The sequence below is a fragment of the Lissotriton helveticus genome, chromosome 2_2, assembly GCF_964261635.1.
Source record: "Lissotriton helveticus chromosome 2_2, aLisHel1.1, whole genome shotgun sequence".
NCBI classification, from domain to species: domain Eukaryota; kingdom Metazoa; phylum Chordata; class Amphibia; order Caudata; family Salamandridae; genus Lissotriton; species Lissotriton helveticus.
Genome location: NC_136060.1, coordinates 482,114,633 through 482,132,789, shown reverse-complemented (window position 1 = coordinate 482,132,789; position 18,157 = coordinate 482,114,633). Strand labels below are relative to the sequence as shown.

Genomic DNA, 18,157 nt, shown 5'->3' with positions numbered 1-18,157 from the left:
ATCATTCATGACATGGTCAGTGACATCACTGATGACATCACTGATGACATCTCAAATGACATCACTGATGACATCACTGATGACATCTCATTTGACATCAATGACCACATCACTGATGATATCATTCATGTGACAATACAATGCATCTCCTCACATTTTAATATAACCTCTGTTTCACCCAGTGTTAAATACAGAATATAATTTTTGAAACCATTGACACACCAATACTAGTTACTACATACGCACTCACTGATTCCTACGTCTACACACACCTTCACTCATTCACCCATACTATCATTCATACATACAATCACTCATCTTTACAACACTATCATATGCACTCATACACCTATACAGACACTCACAGTCTGCCACTCATCCATGGAGTTACTCACACACCTAGTCAGTCCTGTAAAGAATCAATGACACTTCCATTTTCTTGTCTATACAGTTAAACATAGAGCACCTTACATTTTCAAACATATACTAACACATACTTACCTTGTTATACAATCATTGATACAAGTACACATTGATCTGCACAGAGTCACACACCTCCCAGCCAGCCACACACACACTCAGTCTCCCATACAAATACTTGGACAATCAATCAGTAACCCATATAGTTAATCATATAGCTACTGATCAAAACATGCAGCAGTTTACAGAACAACAGACATAATGATGCACAAATTAAGACACTTTAGTCACTAACCCATGCACTCAGTGAGACACATTTAATCACTCACTCATGCATTCAGTCATGCACCTACTAAATCCTTTGTCCAGACACTTATACTTCCACTCATTCTTCAATATGTAAGACACATTTTAACTTTACAGAAACATACAGTCACTGGATGTTGTCATCAGTGATGTCATCAGTGATGTCATTTGAGATGTCATCAGTGATGTCATCAGTGATGTCACTGACCATGTCATGAATGATGTAATATGTGACATCATCAGCAGTGGATTGCAGGTGCGCGATATATAGTTAGTGCAACTAACTATATATGGAATTTCAATGGTTTTGTGTGAGTAAAATAAGGTTTTTTAAATGCTAATTCCTAACTATATATGGTCTATAACCTATGGTTTTTTCAGTGAATTTTCAAGGTTTTGTAAATGCTAATTCCTAACTATATATGGTCTATAACCTATGGTTTTTTCAGTGAATTTCAATGGTTTTTTAATAGCAAATATCATAAGCTGTCGAATGTCAAGTACGTGGTAAGTGAAAACATTTTCGTGTTTATGCACACTGATCTGCTTTGAATGGTGCCCCCCCCCTCATTTCTATTAGGAGTACTCTCTCTTTGCAGATAGTGAAAGGTAGTTAACGCAGGTCTTTGCCCCCATTGTAATCCGTCGTGCCTGCTTCTCTCTCCATTTGATTCATTGTTATCCAAGTATTTACTGTTTTAGAATTAGTTCTCTTTGGTTCATTCTCTATTTACAAACAAACACAGAGTCGCAATACTCTGTTTAGTCTTTGCAGATAACGAAAAATCGTGTAAAAAAAAAGAAAAGGAATCGAGCAAAATCAGTAGGCCACTAATGGGATCTCTTTTTGACCTCGCTAAAATAGAAACATTAGGAACAACCCCTCATGACAAATACAAAACTAGTGAGATGAACTGAACTCCACACAATGATGGCTGCAAAACAGCTCTGCTCCGCCACCCACCCCGCCCAAAATAACGATAAAGAACGGCTGCCATGATTGGTTGCGGAATGACCACGACGGAGCTACGAAATGGTGCTGCTCTCATGCTAACCCCAGCTTCAGTCTGAAACATCCAGAAACACTGTAGACTACCAATTCGATCAGTTCCGGTAGCGCCCCAATGTAACCCGGTAGAGAAGAACTAGCCCTCCCCTCTTTGACTGATGGTTCTTGTTGCCTGTCCCTTCTGTTGTCATTTAACAGAACTATTTAGCCTGCTGAAAGGGGTTGTGTTCCGACCGCTGGTTGGTGGAGACATTTTGACTATATTCTGTACCTGCGTTGTCGCGTAATGCGTCATATGACGCGCCGCGTTAGCGCATCCGGAAGTCATCCGGGGCGCGCAGCGCGTAACGTAAGCATAACAAGTCATGTGACTTGTTAATAAAACTTTTCATTGGTTCATTTTACTTTTCTTATTGTAATGATGAAAGGCTTGATCATATGACCTAAAAATTACGCTTTTCATTACTTCCGAACATTATTTTTTCTTAAATATATGTTATAATGTTCCAGGCTAATATACTTTCCCGGAAATTTTACAACTGTCCTGCAAGTAAAATATATTCTTTTTTCGAGAAAAAGAGCGTTTCTTCGTCCCATGACGGAGCCGTTGAGCAAAAGAGGGTCGACCTGCTGTCTTAGTCGCCGATACGCCTGAATATGAGATTCTTATCGATCACTTTATGTTGCAGGAATAGAAAACACAACAGCCCTTGACCATTTATCTTTACTGCGTTCCTTCGTATTATACCTTTTACCCTTCATGTAATTGGTCTGCTTTATTTCACTTGCCTTTTAATGATTCTAAAACAGTGACTATTATTAAAAACTTTACCAATGTATATACTACTACCATGTTTTCTTTTAAAAACCTTTATTGTGAAAATTTCATTATACAAATACGAGCCTATAACCACGTGGGCCGGCCACGGAGCAAACTGTAATCGTATATGATAAATAGACATTTACACTGTAGAGGAACGTAACGGGCGGGCCATTAGGTTGCAAGAACTAAGGTGTCTAACAGTTACGGAATCGGTGGACGTACATTTTATAATTAAAATACGACAGGGCCAGTTACAATAAAATTATCTAGATATACATTTGCGGGCAAGTACCATGGGTGACGTTAATTCGAACTTTCAACAGTACAGTAATCAATAACACATCAGAACTTAATATCAATAGGGATGTCGAAATATTCAATCAATTCTCGTCCCCGCCCGCCATGTGCTTCAAAACTGCATACGTATCTCGTGATTTCAAGGTTCTGCAACCAGTACACAACAAGGAGTTACGAGTCCCATTTATTCTGGCGCCATTTTGGGCGAGGACGGGCAGGTCCAGGATATAGTCAAAATGTCTCTACCAACCATCGACTATGATGATGTTCATATGCTGTATTTATTAGAGTAACACTCAGATGTCCACATGAAATAAATTTGCCACAATCTAAACATGTCATTTTAATCTTTCCAAATTTCTTCTAAATATTTGGGACCGTTTCCCTTGCCTCTGAAGCTCTCAGTGCCACTTCTTTGATGAATGTACTAGCAGGTCAGGGGTTCTCCTCCAAATCTCTCTTTTATGCAGCACTATAATTAATTGTTGCCACCTCTCCATATGACGATGCATGGTATAGTTACCACAACTATATTTTTTTTCGGTTCCTCTAGAGAGTTCATCGTGGCAGATGAAGCGTGTAACGTACCGGGCATTTACCTTTTTTTGCATGTACAGGAAAGGGAAAAAAAATCGAGCGTCCGAGTTCTAAGGTGTCCCAGGGCCATTTTAGTGGACCAGGCCCAAATCCAAAGAACAGGCCGCCATTTTGAGAGTCCTGTTGCAGCCGCCTGTCGCTGTAGCATCAAGAGCAGCCGAAACTCAGCTGAATGGCAACTGAAACGGTAAAGGGGCGCCCCACTACAGCAGACGAGCCAGGCCCAAATCCAAAGAACTGCTGTCTCACAGGCTAATGGGGCGACCCACGCCGAGTTTCAGCATTGTAGGATGACCACACAAGTACAGCAACTTGCTAGACATCACCTCGGTGCCATCCGGATCTCGGCGCCCCACTGCAGATGAAGTGCCTCTCAACTATGAAACCACCACGGTGACATCCGGATCTTGGCGCGTTGTGCTGCCTTCGGCCTATTCGCACATCGGTCCGCTACTGACGCCATCTCACAGGCTAATGGGGCGACCCACGCCGAGTTTCAGCATTGTAGGATGACCACACCAGTACAGCAACTTGCTAGACATCACCTCGGTGCCATCCGGATCTCGGCGCCCCACTGCAGATGAAGTGCCTCTCAACTATGAAACCACCACGGTGACATCCGGATCTTGGCGCGTTGTGCTGCCTTCGGCCTATTCGCACATCGGTCCGCTACTGACGCCATCTCACAGGCTAATGGGGTGACCCACGCCGAGTTTCAGCATTGTAGGATGACCACACCAACTTCCTAGACATCACCTCAGTGCCATCCGAATCTTGGCATCTCAACGCCTAGTGGTATCTTCCATACAAAAAATATTGTTACGCTGCCTTTGGCCCCATTCGCACATCAGTCCGCAACTTAGACATCACCTCGGTGCCATCCGGATCTTGGCATCTCAGCGCCTTGTGGTGTCAGTCAGAAAATATTGTTGTGCTGCCTTCGGCCTATTCGCACATCGGTCCGCTACTGACGCCATCTCACAGGCCAACGGGGCGCCCCACGCCGACTTTCAGCATTGTAGGATGGCCACACCAGTACCACAACTTGCAAGACACCACCTCGGTACCATCCGGATCTTGGCATCTCAGCGCCTTGTGGTCTCTTCTACACCGGAAATATAGTAGAAAATATTGTTGCGCTGCCTTTGGCCCCATTCACACATCAGTCCGCTACTGACACCATCTCACAGGCCAACGGGGCGCCCCACGCCGACTTTCAACATTGTAGGATGGCCACAGAAGTGCGACAACTTACTAGACACCACCTCGGTGCCATCCGGATCTTGGCGCGTTGTGCTGCCTTCGGCCTATTCGCACATCGGTCCGCTACTGACGCAAACTCACAGGCCAACGGGGCGCCCCACGCCGACTTTCAGCATTGTAGGATGGCCACACCAGTGCGGCAACTTCCTACACACCACCTCGGTGCCATCCGGATCTTGGCGCGTAGTGAAGCTGCAGCAGCTGCAAATAAGCTTCAGACAGTGTTACAACCGCTGCTCAGAACTCTCAACTATGACACCACCTCGATGCCATCCGGATCTTGGCGCGTTGTATTGCCTTCGGCCTATTCGCACATCGGTCCGCTACTGACGCCGCCTCACGTGCCAACGTATTTTCTCCGCATTTTATACCCTATGCCGCATAACAGGTCATGTGACTTGTTTATAAAACTTTTCATTGGTTCATTTTACTTTTGGTTTCCTAATGATGGAAGGCTTGATCATATGACCTAAAAACAACACTTTTCATTGGATGAAAACTTTTTTTTTCCCCCAAACGATGAAAGCCCCACCTTGTTTCTGGATGTTTCAGACTGAAGCTGGCGTCACCATGAGAGCACCACCATCTCGTAGCTCCGTCGTGGTCATTCCGCGAGCAATCATGGCAGCCGCTCCCCACCAGAAGCCTGCAGGAGTCGGGGCCCCCAAAACTTTTGATGAATTCTCAAGGCGGAGGGGACGCTTTCGAGAATGGGGTCCAAGACCTAGCAGACAAGCGTCCGATTTCCAAGGTGTCCCAGGGCCATTTCAGTGGACCAGGCCCAAAAAGGAAACAGCCTGCCGCCATTTTGAGAGTCCTGTGACAGCCGCCTATCGCTGCACCGCAAGAGTGGGCGCAACTCAGCTGAATGGCGGATTTTGACACAGTGGACCAAAAGCGGACGGAATGGCAACTGAAACGGTAAAGGGGCGCCCCACTACAACAGACGAGACTCCACCTGGAGAGGCCCGTTCACGCCGCCTCCCCCGGGGCGCTCCACGCCGTTATTCGGAGCAGCATTGTAGGATACCAAAACCAGTGCGACAACTTACTGGACATCACCTTGGTGCCATCGTTCTGCTGCCTTGGAACTATTCGCACAACAGTTTGCTACTGATGACCCACCCCCCGCGACGCCCCACGCCGTTATTTGCTGGGTGGCAACTTACTAGACATCACTTTTGTGTCATCTAGATTTCGGCGCGTTCTGCTGCCTTGGAACTATTCGCACAACAGTTTGCTACTGATCACCCACCCCCCGCGACGCCCCACGCCGGAAATCTGGACGTTGTGCTGCGTTGGGACTATTCGCACAGCCGACCGCTACTTCGTTGTTTTTCTCTAAAAATGTTTATATGTTATTACTATTTTTGTTTTCTTGTATATATTTATAAATTATTAAAGTTTTATAATCTTACTACTTTGTCGGAGTGCTATATATTTTTAATGTGACACATAATTGTAAAAACTTTGATGTACAAAGAGTCATCCCTGGAATCTTCCGCTTCACGCTCGGTCCCCTCCCCAATCACAATACAGAATGGTTTTCAGATAATAGCAACGCTTCTGCTGTGACGGATCTCATCGAGTGTGGGCCTTGATCTACTATAACTCCTTTGAAGACGGGTGATTCTTTACAGCTGTGGCCATAAACTACATCTGCAGGGCTAGCTGATAGCCTAGGACCGGCCTGGACAATCGGACACAGAGGAAAAGGAGTGTCAGAGGGTGCGGTAGTGAATAGGGCGAAAGGGAGGTGTCGGGCGGGCACAGGGTGTGATTCTCAGGGAAGAACAGCGCAGATGGGGGGAGGTTTATTACCCATGCATAAAACAGAGAGCGGGGGTGACCACTGCCTGGGGGAGATGCTTGCGAGGGTGGGGAGCCATGCTAAGGATCGACAGCGTTCACAGAGTGGATCTGGTCAAGGCATCTAAAATGGCTGCCGTGCACGACAAAAGTGTGGCATTTGAAAAAAGACAAGATGGCGCACACAATGTTTTTCAACAATTCCTGATTTCCTTCGAATCGAACGTTAACAGACGTTGGGGCATATTACCAAAGTTAAGCGATATTTATCCCTAACGATGCATTGCAAAGATTTTTTTACCGTCAGAAATTATCGCAGATAAACCTTGCTATTATCAAGGTTTATCGCAAATACGATAAAAAACGAGCGCAATGCATTAATGTCGCTGAAAACTCCGCGATATTCATGCATTACCGAGCTAATGCTCTTAGCCATGTTATCCACCTCCCATTGGATAACATGGCTAAGAACTGCTCAGGGCAGCTGTTACTTTTTGGAGATATTCGCGCTTATCTCGAATATTTCCAAAAGTTGATAATAGGAGATAGCGATGTTAGCGACTGTTTCCAGTCGCTAACATCTTGGCATGCCCACTTTGCATGTCATTAGTGATAAATATCACTCACATGCAAAGTGGGACCCAAGATGGTCGCTATCTCCTACTAGCCGTCGCTAACTGGTGTTAGCAACAGCTAGGTAATACACATATAATTTTATCTCCGCGAAGCGGAGCGCTGTTACAGATATATATCTTGTTTTTGAACGTTAATTTCTCAAAATGCACTGAAGCACATATATTGAGACATAGCAAAGGCACATCGGGCTACCAGTCCCTAATATTTTACCAAGTTTCGTGCAAATCCATTCAGCCGTTCGATTATTATTATTATTATTTTTTTTTGCCCCGCGGGGCCCTTTTAAAACCTCCACATCAAACCTAGGGGGTCAGCGAGGATCTACTATGCCCCCTTATGGTCATCAGCCGTTCGATTATTATTATTTTTTTTTTTTTTGCCCCGCGGGGCCCTTTTAAAACCTCCACATCAAACCTAGGGGGTCAGCGAGGATCTACTATGCCCCCTTATGGTCATTTGCCCCTTTGCTTTGGCCTCCTCTTGTCTCTCGATCCTACCGAGAGACAAGATGGCGGCCGCTACGTACTGTTTGGAATGTTTACAGACACCGGAGAGCCAATCAGCTTCGCTTCGCAAAGCTCCGTAACGCGAAAAGTACGCGAAGCGGTGCGCTGTTACAGATATATATCTTTTTTTGAACGTTAATTTCTCAAAATCCACTGAAGCACATATATTGAGACCTAGCAAAGGCACATCGGGCTACCAGTCCCTACAATTTTGCCAAGTTTCGTGCAAATCCATTCAGCCGTTCGATTATTATTATTATTATTTTTTTTTGCCCCGCGGGGCCCTTTTAAAACCTCCACATCAAACCTAGGGGGTCAGCGAGGATCTACTATGCCCCCTTATAGTTATTTCCCCCTTTGTTTTGACCTCCTCTTGTCTCTCGATCCTACCGAGAGACAAGATGGCGGCCGCTACGGACTGTTTGGAATGTTGACAGACGCCGGAGAACCAATCAGCTTCGCTTCACAAAGCTCCGTTGCGCGAAAAGTCCGCGAACCAGAGCGCTAACCGGTCCGCTGTTACAGATATATATCTTTTTTTAAACGTTAATTTCTCAAAATCCACTGGAGCACATATATTGAGACCTACAAAAGGCACATCGGGCTACCAGTCCCTACAATTTTGCCAAGTTTCGTGCAAATCCATTCAGCCGTTCGGGCTAAAAGTGAGGCCAACCGCCCTATGGAAAACTCAATGTTAAAAACACGTTTTGGGACCCCCCTTTTTTCTCGGCCCCCACTGGACGAACCCCCCCCAAATTTTCAAGGGCTGCTCAGAAACAAAATGTGCCATTTTCCTGAAAATTTCAGCCGATTCCGTCCACAAACGCCAAAGTTATTAGACATAGAATTTTCAAAAAACCCATAGAGAAAAAATCCTAACTATATATACCTACTGGCGACCGCCAGTAGGTAATATATACATACATACAAATTTATAGCCATCCAGTGTTGCATTTTGAAGATTTTCTCCTAGTGGTTCTCATACAATCAGAGGGAGACACTAGTGTGTGTGTGTGTGTGTGTGTGTGTGTGTATATATATATATATATATATATATATATATATATATATATATATATATATATATATATATATATATATATATATATATATATATATATATATATATATATATATATATATTTGTGATGAGAACCTGATGAGGAGACCCTAACATGACCCGTGTCAACCAATCACAGCCCGAGTTTCTGCTAAGAATGCACATTGTTCGATAGTGAGAGACTAATGAAGGTATAATTGAGGCCGAACCAGAGAAAAAGTTAGTTGATTGGAGAGGGAGAGAAAGAGACACGGACTGAGACCAAAGGAAAGAAAAGCAGATTGAACGAGAAGTCATCGATCATCTATTGGGTTAATTACAAGAACGTCGCAGGTATAGACTGGGTGGAGATTGCAACCGAGGAGCATTGGAGCAAAAGTATATAGATTGGGAGATTGTTTTCTTATTAGTTATTGCAAGATTTTGCTGCTTCTGTCAAGTTTTGTCCTCTGAGCCTATCTCTGGGGACCCCTGACCAGTCTCGGTCAAGGAAGTGGTTTTCTTATTCTTTGGTGGGTATCACCCTCCTTTAATGCCTTAATTTCGCAAAATAGTTTTTTAAAGTATTTTTGCTCTACCTTCTTTTCCCCATCCCTATGCATGCTTTGATGCTGTGGCAATGCTTCATTTTGATTACTTTGCATGATAATTGATTTTTTCACTTATGTGTGATCTTGTATGTTGCACTGAATTATGAGCTATTTTTGTTAATAAGAACAAATTATTAACTTGATAAATGACTCTGTGGTTATTCAGTTAAAGTGTTAAACTGTTTAGTTAGTCATAGATTGCCATCAACCGATCAACTAATGGTCCTTCGACCAAAGGAAGACAGTTGAACTTAAGAATAGTTAAGAATTAGTAAACTATACTATTAATGTGAGGAATAGTTCTGTGCATAATTAAAACTGACAAAATAAAGGCAGCGCACGTTATCAGGGATCATATATGGGAAATGAATGATGAGCCCCTTTGTTTGGTAAGTGGTTTATGTATAATGGGATTTTTGGTCCCTGGCTATAGATTTGGGGTTGTGTGCCATCATCTTCATCAAATTTGATTTCTGCAACAGTTTCCCTAACATCGCAGCCGCATTCCTGAACACCTCTGCGACCTCCACTAGCTCCCAGTTGACAGACGAATAGCCTGCTAACTCCTCTCCCACGCATCAAGGCCATTCACAAAGCTGGACCCACATACCTGAATTACAGCCTCACATTCCACGTACCCAACAGACAGCTCCGCCCATCTTTCCCTGGCCACTGTCCCACAAATCCGCAAGACCAGACCCGGAGGAATGTCCTTCTCCTACCTCGCCTCCAAGACCTGGAACACCCTGCCCATTCATCTCAGGAAATCCCCCTCGCTGATGCAATTCAGGAAGGACCTCAAGACCTGCCTCTTCAGATTAACTCAGCACTTAGTCTGAGCCACTGTCCCCCTCCTCCCCAGTACCTTGAGACCCTCATGGGTGAGTAACTTCGCTTTACAAACCCTGATTGATTGAACATCATGTTTCCGTTGCGTGTCTCCTCTATTTGCTCACTCCCACTTAGCATTACAATCTTTCAGAGCCCAAATAAATTGCCTCTCCTTATTACAGTTAAATCGAGGGTGACAATAGCTGTTAGGGGCCACAGAACCAGGGGGCTGGCAAACACATGAATTGCTCTCTCCTTTGGGAATGGCACTTAGGTAAGATTCTGCTAATCCGCGTGAGTCCCTGTAGTGAACTCTGAAAGTCTGTAGGGTGTTGGGAATGCTAGGATGGTCCTTTTTGCATTTCTCTAGCCCTGAGGCAGCTTAGGTTGGGCTGTAACAGGTTAGTTTTAAGCTGCTTTTATAATCATTAATAGTTGTCAGTTTGTTTCATGCACAATGTTTCTTCCATTAACAGTGACTTTGCCCTCCAAAACAGTTAACTTTGTTCTTTTCTTGCAGCTCTGGACCAAAACATCACAGCAACTATGGGCGAGTCAGTGCTCTTTCCTAAAATACCCTTTGCGGCTACTTCTGAGTGGGTGTTTCTTGGAGCACAGAGAACAAACACAGCAGGGAAGGATTTAATGTATTATCACCATGACCCTCAAATCTTTAAGGCATATAAAGGACGTATACAACCTTACAATGGAACTTTTCTATTAATGAACGTCAGTCGTCAAGATGAAGGCTGGTACTGTCAGACGCGGGATCTTCAGTACATGTCCTACCACTATATCCGTGTTCTTGGTAAGTTTGAGTCAAGATGGTTTAGGATTTAGTGTCTATTACAACAAAATACCACACCATTAACTTGCAAATGTCCTGCTAGTAGCAGAACTCTTTGCAGTGTTATAACAGAATCTTCAAACGCAGAGGCCGAAATTGTGATCTATTTCATCTGATAATGCTAGCAGAAGCTTGCAATAGAATTATCCTAGTTTTTACGGGCTTTAACACTCCTTGGGGGCGCAAGAAAATACAGGACCAAGTCTTGGCTCACTACAAAATATACACCTCCCGGAATAGGTAATTTCAGTATTCTTCTCACAAAAATGTGTGTAAAATTTACAATTTTCCTATGGAAAATAACTTTCTTTCAGATAGCACAGGAGTTCCTCCAAAGACTACTACATGTACCAATGTGGGCATCTTAAGTTCAATTATTTTCTCGGTCCGCGTTTGGCAATCTGTACATAAGCCCAGGTACACTGACCAGTCCTCAAAAAATGTTACTAGACCTGCAGGTATAGTGCCTTAAATAATCCACTCAGCCTTATTATAATGCTCTTGACCCATAAACTGATTTGAAATTGGGTGATCCTGGGCAAATATTTTAAGGCACTGAGACACCATTTCCTTCTTTATTGCATATGAGAGCACCTTCAAATACAGGAGTTCAGCATGTGTGCTGTACAAAACAACTCTTGTATGATTTATTAGATCAAACTTTTGCTCCATGTATAAAAAAATCTAGCCACATATAGGATACACAGGACCGCTGACTTGTCTTAGTTCATAAACTACATTGTCATCAGGGCGAGGGCAGGAATGTTTCTCAAATCATGATTTAAAACTATCACTTTTAATAATATGTAACTAAAGCATGAAGTAGAAGCACACTACTGTTTGCAACCAACAGATTTTACATCGAAATGGTCACGACGTTTCGCACTGACGTAGTTTTACATTTCCCACTGAAGTAGTTTTACTAATAAAACTACTTAGTGTAAAATGTTTGGAGTTTTTGCAGATGTTTCTCATTTGCACATCACCAAGTAGAGTGTTCTGATTTTGTTTTGCTTCTTTTAAAATCTTTGTTTGCATCACGCTTATGAATTTCCCCCCAAAAATTCTTTAATAATTCAATTCGGATATATTTTGAAATACTTGTACTAATCATTTACAAGCTGTTTAAATGTTGTTAGAAAAAAACCTGCCATTTTTGTTTCACAAATATTGTCTGATGGCTCACTTGACAAAAAGCTGTAACTGTAAGAAGAGAAAAAAGTAAACACCATTTTGCAATAACAGATCAGCAACAATTAGTAAAAAGACAAACCTAGATTTGACCCTTGTCCTTGAACAGACCACAAATGTGTCAAGATAAAAAATAAGATTTAAAGGCATCTTTATTGCTCATTCACTTTTTGAATGAAGAGAAAACATGCTCCTCCCAGCTTAAGTTTGCACGCCAGCACGGACGAGTAAGTGCTAGAAATATTTATTTATTTATGTATTTATGTATTTAAGAAGCTTATAAAGCGCACGGCTACCCCCGAACAGGGGTGTCCCGGCGCTACAGACTGCAAGCTAGAGAGAAATGAGCTGCTTGTGAGATAGTAAACAACCAAGTTTTCAGTTTGCTTCGGAACAAAGGCTCCGAGTCAGTGAACCTAAGATCCAGTGGGAGGCTGTTCCAAAGTTTAGCTGTTACTACGCCGAACACTCTGCCCCCGCTTCTGGCACGACGGAATCTGGGTATCACCAGGAGGCGTAGGCTATTCGATCTCAGAGACCTGACAGATTGAGACAGTTTAAGTCTCTTTCTCAAGTATCCAGGGCCTAACCCGTTAAGGGCACGGAAGGCAAAAATCAAAGCTTTAAACTGGATGCGACGGGCAATAGGGAGCCGGTGCAGCTTCTTCCGGTATGGAGCAACCGAGTGGCGAAAAGGAATTTTGCCTATCAGTCTCGCTGCGGCATTTTGTACTATTTGCAAACGTTCAATTTGGTACAAAGGGGTGCCCGCATAGAGACTGTTGGCATAATCTAAATGCGAAGTAATCAGGGTGTGAACAATGGTTTTGCGGGAATCCAAAGGGAGGTAAGGAAAGATCTTCCTGATCATACATAGTTTGCCGAAGCAAGCTGCCGTGACCTTGTTGATTTGTGATTTGCAGGACAATGCATTATCAAATTGAAAGCCCAAGTTTCGAGCTGTCTGGACTGGGACCGGAGGAGGATTAAGTACAGTTGGCCACCACTGACTGGCAGGCACCGCGGTTTTCTGATTAAAAAATAAAACCTCAGTTTTGTCGGTATTCAATTTAAGGTGGTTAGAGGTCATCCAGGAGCAAATATTGCTGAGGCAGTGGCGAAAATTGATGAAATTGGAGTCAGAGTGATCTCTAAATGAAAACACAAGCTGAGTATCATCAGCGTAGGAGATCACTCTGACCCCCCAAGATTCCACCACTTTTGCCAGCGGAGCTAGGTAGACATTAAAAAATAGCGGGCTCAAAGCAGAGCCCTGAGGCACTCCGCAGAGAAGAGGTTTACCCTCTGATTCGAAAGGTCGGAGAAAGACCTTCTGAGTCCGACCTGTAAGGAAAGATCTAATCCAAGTCAGCACAGTACCTCCAATTCCTGACTGCCCCAGCCGGTCCAGAAGTATCTCATGAGATACGGTGTCGAAAGCGGCGGATAGGTCGAGGAGGACCAACATGGCCTCCTCGCCCCCATCCACACACTCACGAATAGTCTCCGATACCTCCGATAGAGCGGTTTCGGTACTATAGCCTGTTCTAAATCCAGACTGCGAGTCATGTAACAATTGGTTGGATTCTAGATAGTCTGCCAGTTGTTTCTGGGCAGCCTTTTCCAGGATTTTTTGCTGGTTTTGGAAGGAGAGAAATCGGACGGTAGTTGCAGAATTGCAAGGGATCCGCATCCGTTTTCTTCAAAATCGGGACTAACATTGCCTGTTTCCATGCCATGGGGAATTGACCCGTGCGAAACGAGGAATTCCAAATGGAAAGGAGTGGGCTGATCAGTACAGGGGCGAGATTGCCCATCACTTTAGCAGGAGCCGGATCAAGCGGCGACCCTGATTTGCATTGGACAAGTAGACTTACAGCAGTCTCAGAAGTAAGCTCTTTAAAAGAATTCAGCGAGACTTTCTGAGAGTCCGGATCACTGGTTGGAGGGGAGGCCAGAACCGGATTGAAAGAGGAAGTTAACTTAATAATTTTGTCCTGAAAATAGTCCGATAGCCCATTGCAAAGTGCCTGGCTCGGAGAACTCTGAGCCATCATAGCGGGAGGGTTAACGAAGTCCTTCACAATCTTTTTTTTTTTTTCACAACAAAATTTTTTATTTATTGGCAGGATCGGGCAAGTAATATGCGTGGCTCCCCACAGTCAGGAGAACACCACCAAACATCATGATAGCATGACAGCACAGGACCAAGTGACCAACCAGTCAGTCATGAAAGATAGATAAACATTAACAGCACGATGCCTTCCCCCATCCTCAAAAACTCCAACTACCCACTCCTCCCAACCCCACCCCTGTGTCCCACCCCACCCCTCGCACGCGTGTAACAACTGCTGCACGTTTCAACATGAGATAGGATTCGTGGCAAAATGCAAGGACTCGCCAATAACAGACTTCTAGGGATCTTCCTCCAGTTCCGCTGGAGGGTCAAGTGTCAGCCCCCTATACTCAGCCCACCTCTTCCAGATCTTGAAATGTTTGCGGGGGCAACCGCGCACCTCAAATACCGGCCGTTCCAGGCCCATGCAAAAGTCCAATCCGGCCCTCCACGCACACAGGGGGGGAGCCCTCACATCCTTCCACGCTCGGGCCAGGTCCCTCTTGGCCACCACTAGACCCAGGAGCAGGAGATGCCGTTTGTATATGTTTCCACCAACCCCCTCCAAGACGTGTAGGAGGCCTAGGCGATGGGTACGAGGAAGAGTCCAACACAACACTTCCGACAAACAGCCCCACACACCCCTCCAGAACCCCACCAGCCTCGGGCACGACCACATCGTATGAAGCAAATCGCCCACTGCATTCCCGCAGCGCAAACATTCAGGGGACTCAATCAAGCCAGCCTTCCACAGTCGTGCACGGGTGAAGTAGGCCCTATGGAGAATCTTGAACTGGATTAGCCTAAGCCGCATGGCAATGGCCGCACCTTTAGGGGACTCCAGAGCCTCCCTCCAGTCATCCTCGTCAAGGGGGCCAACGTCAGCTTCCCAAGCCGTCTTCAACGAAAGAAGGGTGGAGGAGCAATGAGTGACCAAAGTCTGATAGATGCGAGAGACTTTCTTATCACCCAAATCACCCATAAAGACCTTTGCCTCAATGGGACTAAACTCTGGAAGGGAAGCTAAGGTGACAATGCTGGGCATCAGCGCATGGCGAAGTTGCAAATATCGGAAAAATTGGGACTGGGGCATATCAAACTCAGCGCTAAGTGCCTGAAAGGACTTGAGAGTCGTACCGGACATCACATTACCCAGTCGCGAAATCCCGATCGCATCCCATCCGTCGAATCCCGTCAGGGCCGAAAGCTCGGGCAAGAGGCCATTATGCCAAAGCGGCGTCTCAGCGGTCAGGCGACCCCACCAGCCCATGCGGCGCAAGGCCTGCCTCCACACCGCAAAAACAAGGCACGTCACCCTCGGCAGATCCCGCCGCACGCGGGCCGAGTAGAGAACCGTGTGGAGCGTGTTGTCACCCATCAAGGAGCGCTCCAGGGCATAGGCCGGATCCGCTCTGTCACCATACCACCAGTCGTTCAGGATAAGCAGATGAGCGGCTTGGTAATAGGATAAGAGATCCGAGGTGGCTAGGCCCCCGCAATAGGTGGACAAGAAGCATGTACGGAGAGCCACTCTGGCCGTCCCCCCCGCCCACAGAAAACGGCCTAAAACCGAGTTGACTTGTCGGAACCACCGGGGTGCAATTGGATAGGGATGATTCTGCAACTGGTAGAGGAGACGCGGGAGGGCCACCATCTTAAAAATAGCGGACCTGCCAAATATAGAGAGTGGCATTCGAGACCAAGTCTTGACATCCGACTGCACCCGATCCCAAACCGGCACTACATTGCGCTCCCACGCAACGTCCGCCGAGTTCGACAGGAACACTCCCAAGTATTTCAGGCCACGTGTAGCCACCTGAAGCCCCAGCGTCCAGGGATCTGTCACATCACCGCCATCCAGCACCCAAAGGGTGGATTTACGCAGATTCAAATAGAGACCGGAGACCTCCCCAAAGACTTGCATGATTTCCAGGACGCGCGGTCCCGATCGCCGCAGGTCGGTAAGAAAGAAAAGGACATCGTCCGCGTAAAGCGCAATTCTATCAGTTAAACTGACGCTCCACACAAACCCCCGCATTTGCGCATCTATACGGACCCAGGCAGCCAGCGGCTCCATAAGGAGAGCAAACAAATAGGGGGAGAGTGGGCATCCCTGCCTGGTCCCTCGACCAATTGGAAACGTCTCCGATACCGCCCCCGCAACCCGCACCGAGGCCGTATTGTCGGTGTACAATAGTTTAATATAGGACAGGAAGACCGGGCCGAGATTGAGCCGGGGCAAGAGTGCAAACAGGTACATCCAACTGACAGAGTCAAAGGCCCTATTGATGTCAGCCAGCAATAAGGCCGCCTGCTCCCCTGTGGCTCCCATTGCATCAATCGCCGCCTGCGCGCGTCTGATGTTGTGCCGCGTCGCCCTATGAGGCATGAACCCGGCCTGATCCGGATGCACAAGATCTGTTATATGTGGGGACAAGCGATTCGCTAGAGCCTTAGCCAGCACTTTAGCCTCAATATTGAGCAACGAAATGGGGCGGTAGGAGTCGTGCCTCTCCGGGGGTCTACCCGGCTTCTGAAAGACCACTATTTCGGCGTGCCTCCAGTCCCGGGGCAGTGTGCCCTGCTCACGTGCAGTCTCAAGCGCACGGTGATAATGGGGCCCCAGCTGTACATGAAACTTTTTGAAGAACTCACTCGGGTAACCACTTGGGCCAGGGGCTTTCCCAGTATTAAGCTGTCCCAGGGCATCGCCCAGTTCCTCAGCTGAAAGGGGCACATCCAGGGCTGTCCTGGTTTCGTCAGACACTGCCTTGGGGGGCAGGTCCTCAATAAATTTAACCACCTCATCAGCGGACAGGCGGCCGCATGGGGCGTATTGGGCAGCATAGTAAGCGGCAAAACTCGCCGCCAGTTCAATTGGATCGGTAATGACCTCACCGTCAGCAGACGTGAGCCCCGGCAGCACAAGCGGCTGAAGATGGCGTTGGCAGAGTCTATGAAGCATCGTGCACGACTTGTCCCCCCACTGGTATATTCTACTACGTGTGGCCAGCCACGCCTGTCTAGCCTCATCAAGCAGGACAGACGCATAGGACTGTTGAGCCTGGAGAAGCAATCGCAACCCGGCGTCGTCTCCCCCCGCGCGGTTCTGCCCTGCCAACGTTTCCACCCTTGTAGCCGCGTCTATGATCAGTTCCCGCCGTTTCCGACGCGCCGCGGCGCACCACGCAATGTCCACTCCACGGATAGTGGGCTTCATGGCCTCCCACACCACCCCAGCATCCACGTCCCCCACAAGGTTCTCCCGCCAGTAGAAGTCCAGCGCCTCCCGTAAATGCGTCACGTAGGCCGGCTGCTGCAGATGCCATGAGGACATCCGCCATCGAAACGGTTGGCGCGTTCGGCAGAGTTCCACCCTAACCGAGACCGGGGAGTGATCGGACAGACCCCTAGGCAGAATATCAGCACTTTTCACTCTACACAAGCAGCCCCTGGGCACAAACACACAGTCCAACCTCGAGTAGGAGCCATGCACAGCAGAGACATAGGTATATTCACGAGCTGCAGGATGCATATGCCTCCAGGTATCCGACCAACCCAGTCCCTCAGCCATAGCATGCAATCTAGTGCGAGCAGAGGGAGGGGCAACGTCCAGCACATCCCGGCGCCGCCAGCGGTCCACACTCGCATCCATCACATCGTTCCAATCACCACCAACCATCGCCAAGGAATCAGGGATGTCCTCCCACACAGTGAAGAGTCGCTCAGCCAGGGCCCACTGCAGGGGGGGGGGGGCATAGACACTCCCAAAGACCACAGTTTCAGCACCCACCATGCCCTTGACAAAGATAAACCGACCCTGCGGGTCAACCCACTGTTCCTCATGGACGTA

General features: G+C 46.6%; 1 protein-coding gene across 1 annotated transcript in view; it reads left to right on the top strand.

Moving 5' to 3' along the window:
- Positions 1 to 18,157, top strand: part of LOC144821549 (uncharacterized) — a 130,103-nt gene that overhangs the window by 51,163 nt on the left and 60,783 nt on the right. Inside the window, exon 2 of the mRNA XM_078678724.1 lies at positions 10,671 to 10,958. Within this exon, the coding sequence (XP_078534850.1) occupies positions 10,671 to 10,958 (288 nt within the window). The remainder of the gene's footprint in view (positions 1 to 10,670; positions 10,959 to 18,157) is intronic.